This window comes from Oncorhynchus masou, chromosome 19 (genome assembly GCF_036934945.1).
Source record: "Oncorhynchus masou masou isolate Uvic2021 chromosome 19, UVic_Omas_1.1, whole genome shotgun sequence".
NCBI lineage: Eukaryota > Metazoa > Chordata > Actinopteri > Salmoniformes > Salmonidae > Oncorhynchus > Oncorhynchus masou.
Genome location: NC_088230.1, coordinates 42,763,774 through 42,769,773, shown reverse-complemented (window position 1 = coordinate 42,769,773; position 6,000 = coordinate 42,763,774). Strand labels below are relative to the sequence as shown.

The following is a 6,000-nucleotide window of genomic DNA, read 5'->3' as shown; positions in this document are numbered from 1 at the left end:
TTGCACATATGGGGGACCTTAGAGATAAGGGAAAACATTGTTCGGTTTTATTTTAACTCGGGTAGGGTTACATATATATATATATATATATATATATATATATATATATATATATATATATATATATATATATATATATATATATATATATATATATATATATATATATAAAAGGGGTTAATGACTCTCGGAAAGAGAGACGCATCAAAGATGGTCTATTACATTAAAGATATTCGAGTCACCGATCTAACAGTGGAATTACATGTCCGAAAAGATGGAAGGAAGGCGAGATCAGATGGGACCATTCTAGCCAATGGGAGGGAAGATAAGCGTGTGAACAACAGGCCATAGAGATAGATAGTTGACTCATCTTTGTCTCTGTACCATCACAGGGTCTATGACAACATGGGCAGTGTCATTTACGCAATTTCCATTTTAAAATAGTTAATGTGATTCTTCTTCACTGGCTGATTGCTCCCAACTCATAGGAATCTTCACCCAGTTGAATATTTTAAAATAGTGGAAGCCCTCATTGACAAAGCCCATGCTATATTCATTAGGAGTCATCTATTTATCTCTATGACAAGGGGAAATCTAAAATAAACTCGTCCACTCATATCTGTGCATTCGTAACGATCTAGTCATTAACGACAATTCTATTCGATCAAAAATAATCTCACGTAGCAAATAAGTAATTATATATATGTATTTTGTTGTTGTTGGCAAAATTCAACATTCTTTCATTGACCTCCATACAAACTATTCCACTTCGTGGACAGATTTTTTATGTGGCGGAGTAAAACCTCTCGCTTCGCCTATTCCTATATGGACGCATGACATGTTACAACAAACGCTGTGAGCCAAAAAACCGCCTCAACACGGCCGAAAGGAGAAGTATAAAGGCAACATGTCCCGGCACAGAAATGTCCGAGGCTACAACTATGATGAAGGTTAGATGCTGTGAAAGTGCTTGGACCCTCCGATGCCCGAACAAACCAACGTGTTATCTAGCAAGCTAACGTTAGCCGATTAGCTTGATAAGGGTCAATTTATTGCTGTCGTGTCCTATTTGGGGTGTCAACTGCAATTGGTGCCTTAACATTAACACAAAGGAATATATTTCAGAGAACTGAGTTGAACTATTTAGTTCATTTAATGAACTAAGTCAACTATCGGCCGATATGTGTCAATATTATTGCTTAGTTAGCTTGCTTGCTAGCTAGTTAGCCTTTTAAGTTCCACTCACTGAAGCTGGCCAGTAGGATACAAGTATCGCGATACTCATTAGTATCGTGGCAAGGAAACGAACCATGAACCATATTTAAAGCTGCACCATGCAAAAATAGCAACACCATTTCCTGGTGGCTAAAGATTCTAATAGTTTGCCTTATTTCAGTTAATGTGACAAAACAAGCAAGTATAATGTAGAGTATCATTCAATCATCTAAACTGCCGAGAAATCTATTTTCTATAACCAAAAGTATAGTATTTTCAGCTGTTTAGAGCTGGTGTACAAAACTTCAAGTAAAATGAGCAAAAAAACTAAACGTAAGAACAGGAAGCATAGACATAGCGTACATAGAACATATTTACCTTTTCTTAGACTGGCTTTCATTGAGCATGACAGATCTATAACTCACATTTCTATGTGAATTTGGTTGAATTGCCCAAAATGTTAGTTATATACAGTGCATTCGGAAAGTATTCAGACCCCTTCCCTCCTTCCATATTTTGACACGTTACAGCCTTCTTCTAAAATGGATTCAATTATTATTATTCCTCATCAATACAATACCTCATGATGACAAAGCGAAAACTCGCTGTTTATTATCTATGCATAGTTACTTTACAAATGACCTTGACTAACCTGTACCCACACACATTGACTCGGTACACGTATCCTCTGTGAATAGCCTTGTCATTGTTGTGTAATTTTCTTGTTACTTTTTTTTGGATTGAATTACGTTTGTTTTACTTTAGTTTATTAAGAAACTCTTTCTTGAACTGTGCTGCTGGTTAAGGGCTTGTCAGTAAGCAGTTCACGGTAAGGTTGACACCTGTTGTATTCGGGATCATGTGACATACAATTTAGATTTGAAAATAGGTTTTTAGAACATGTATTATAAATAAAAAAACAGAAGTCTCTTATTTACATAAGTATTCAGACCCTTTGCTACGAGACTCGAAATGGAGCTCAGGTGCATCCTGTTTCCATTGATCATCCTTCAGATGTTTCTACAACTTGATTGGAGTCCACCTGTGGTAAATTCAATTGATTGGACATGATTTGGAAAGGCACACACCTGTCCATGTAAGGTCCCACAGTTGACAGGGCATGTCAGCAAAAACCAAGCCATGAGGTTGAAAGAAGTGTCTGTGGAGCTCCGAGACAGGATTGTGTCGAGGCACAGATCTGGGGAAGGGTACCAACACAAATCTGCATCATTAAAGGTCCCCAGTGGGCTCCATCATTCTTTAATGGAAGAAGTTTGGAACCACCTAGAGCTGGCTGCCTGGCCAATCTGAGAAATCGGGGGAGAAGGGCCTTGGTCAGGGAGGAGACAAAGAACCCAATGGTCACCCTGACAGCTCCAGAATTCCTCTGTGGATATGGGAGAACCTTCCAGAAGGACAACCCATCTCTGCAGCACTCCACCAATCAGGCCTTTATGGTAGACTGGTCAGACGGAAACCACTCCTCAGTAAAATGCACATGACAGCCCGCTTGGAGTTTTCCAAAAGGCACCTAAAGAGCTCCTACCATGACAAACAATCTTCTCTGGTCTGATGAACTCTTTATCCCTGAATGCCAAGCGTCATGTCCGGAGGAAACCTGGCACCGTCCCTATAGTGAAGCATGGTGGTGACAGCATCATGTCCGGAGGAAACCTGGCACCATCCCTATGGTGAAGCATGGTGGTGACAGCATCATGCCCCGAGGAAACCTGGCACCATCCCTATAGTGAAGCATGGTGGTGGCAGCATCATGTCTGGAGGAAACCTGACACCATCCCTATGGTGAAGCATGGTGGTGACAGCATCATGCGGTGGGGGTGTTTTCCAGTGGCAGGGCCTGGGAGACTAGTCAGGATTGTGGCAAAGATGAACGGGGCAATGTACAGAGAGAACCTTGATGAAAACCTGCTCCAGAGCCTCAGGACCTCCGCCTGGGCCGAAGGTTCACCTGCCAACAGGACAACACAGGAGTGGCTTGGCTTCATCACTCTGAATGTCCTTGAGTGGCCCAGCCAGAGCTTGGACTTGAATCTGATCGAACATCTCTGGAGAGACCTGAAAATATATGTGCAGCGACGCTCCCCAACCAACCTGACAGAGCTTGAGAGGAACTGCAGAGAAGAATGGGAGAAACTCCCCAAATACAGGTGTGCCAAGCTGGTAGCGTCAGACCCAAGAAGGCTTGAGGCTGTAATCGCTGCCAAAGGTGCTTCAACAAAGTACTGAGTAAAGGGTCTAAATACTAATTTAAATGTAACATTTCAGTTTTAATTTTAATACATTTTCTAAAATGTCTAAATACCTCTTTTTGCTTCCATCATTATGAGGTATTGTAATGTCATTATGGGGTATTGTGATGTCATTATGGGGTATTGTGATGTCATTATGGGGTATTGTGATGTCATTATGGGGTATTGTGTGTAGATTGATGAGGAAAAATTGAATCCTTTTTAGAAGGCTGTAACGTAACAAAATGAGGAAGACCTTCTAAATGCTCTGTAGTTAATTGTTTATTTGCAGTATTCAATTCTAGCATTTTAATAAATGTCTTAATTTATTTCATAATGTGTTATCATTTACACTGTCACATTTCTTTTGTCTTCGTATGCCTAATAAATGTAATTTTTTTATATGTTTATTTATTTGTTGACAGAATAATTATTCTCCTCTTTGACTAAGCACTTCAAGGGATCTGCTCTCTCAAAGTTGTACAGTTAGTTATCACTTCTCAGCCGTTAGCAGCCAGTGACTCGCAGGTTCTTCATCGTAAACAAATTGATGGTAATTCACGGTAACCTGGTAAAGAATTGATTTAGAAATGGCCGTTTATTTGCTGAAATATGTGCCGTTTAGTTAAATTTTTACAGTATACTCGTTATTCAATGTGAGGTCATTGTTTCACTATTGAAAGATACTGGTGTGTGTCCAGTCCACCAGTAAAGGCCTCATACAAGCTGCCAGGCAGAGTTGCTGACGAGCCCAAATGATAGGCAGCCAGTGTGTGTGTGAGAGAGAGTGATTACGGTGTGTGTGTGAGTGATTACGAAGTGTGTGTTTATGTGTAACCCAGCTAGCTACCTGCCTCTGTTAACTGTATCACTTTCCCTGGTGTTTCTGCAGACCTTGACGATGATGATCTGTATGGACAGTCTGTTGACGATGACTACTGCATCTCCCCTGCTACAGGTCTGTCACACTACCCTAGTACAGTACACATGTTCTTTATAGTGTGTCTCCCCTGCTACAGGTCTGTCACACTACCCTAGTACAGTACACATGTTCTTTATAGTGTATCTCCCCCTGCTACAGGTCTGTCACACTACCCTAGTACATTACACATGTTCTTTATAGTGTATCTCCCCTGCTACAGGAGGTCTGTCACACTACCCTAGTACAGTACACATGTTCTTTATAGTGTATCTCCCCTGCTACAGGTCTGTCACACTACCCTAGTACAGTACACATGTTCTTTATAGTGTATCTCCCCTGCTACAGGAGGTCTGTCACACTACCCTAGTACAGTACACATGTTCTTTATAGTGTATCTCCCCCTGCTACAGGTCTGTCACACTACCCTAGTACAGTACACATGTTCTTTATAGTGTATCTCCCCTGCTACAGGTCTGTCACACTACCCTAGTACAGTACACATGTTCTTTATAGTGTATCTCCCCTGCTACAGGAGGTCTGTCACACTACCCTAGTACAGTACACATGTTCTTTATAGTGTATCTCCCCTGCTACAGGAGCTCTGTCACACTACCCTAGTACAGTACACATGTTCTTTATAGTGTATCTCCCCTGCTACAGGAGGTCTGTCACACTACCCTAGTACTGTACACATGTTCTTTATAGTGTATCTCCCCTGCTACAGGAGCTCTGTCACACTACCCTAGTACAGTACACATGTTCTTTATAGTGTATCTCCCCTGCTACAGGAGGTCTGTCACACTACCCTAGTACAGTACACATGTTCTTTATAGTGTATCTCCCCTGCTACAGGAGGTCTGTCACACTACCCTAGTACAGTACACATGTTCTTTATAGTGTATCTCCCCTGCTACAGGAGGTCTGTCACACTACCCTAGTACAGTACACATGTTCTTTATAGTGTATCTCCCCTGCTACAGGAGGTCTGTCACACTACCCTAGTACAGTACACATGTTCTTTATAGTGTATCTCCCCTGCTACAGGAGGTCTGTCACACTACCCTAGTACAGTACACATGTTCTTTATAGTGTATCTCCCCTGCTACAGGTCTGTCACACTACCCTAGTACTGTACACATGTTCTTTATAGTGTATCTCCCCTGCTACAGGAGGTCTGTCACACTACCCTAGTACAGTACACATGTTCTTTATAGTGTATCTCCCCTGCTACAGGAGGTCTGTCACACTACCCTAGTACAGTACACATGTTCTTTATAGTGTATCTCCCCTGCTACAGGAGGTCTGTCACACTACCCTAGTACAGTACACATGTTCTTTATAGTGTATCTCCCCTGCTACAGGTCTGTCACACTACCCTAGTACAGTACACATGTTCTTTATAGTGTATCTCCCCTGCTACAGGAGGTCTGTCACACTACCCTAGTACAGTACACATGTTCTTTATAGTGTATCTCCCCTGCTACAGGAGGTCTGTCACACTACCCTAGTACAGTACACATGTTCTTTATAGTGTATCTCCCCTGCTACAGGAGGTCTGTCACACTACCCTAGTACAGTACATGTTCTTTATAGTGTATCTCCCCTGCTACAGGT

At 41.6% G+C, this 6,000-nt stretch overlaps 1 protein-coding gene across 1 annotated transcript in view; it reads left to right on the top strand.

Moving 5' to 3' along the window:
* The first annotated feature begins 765 nt into the window (after nucleotides 1-765).
* Nucleotides 766-6,000, top strand: part of LOC135505681 (HBS1-like protein) — an 82,256-nt gene continuing 77,021 nt past the window's right edge. Inside the window, exons 1-2 of the mRNA XM_064924724.1 lie at nucleotides 766-950; nucleotides 4,357-4,422. Of these exons, the coding sequence (XP_064780796.1) occupies nucleotides 908-950; nucleotides 4,357-4,422 (109 nt within the window). The 5' untranslated portion in view covers nucleotides 766-907. The remainder of the gene's footprint in view (nucleotides 951-4,356; nucleotides 4,423-6,000) is intronic.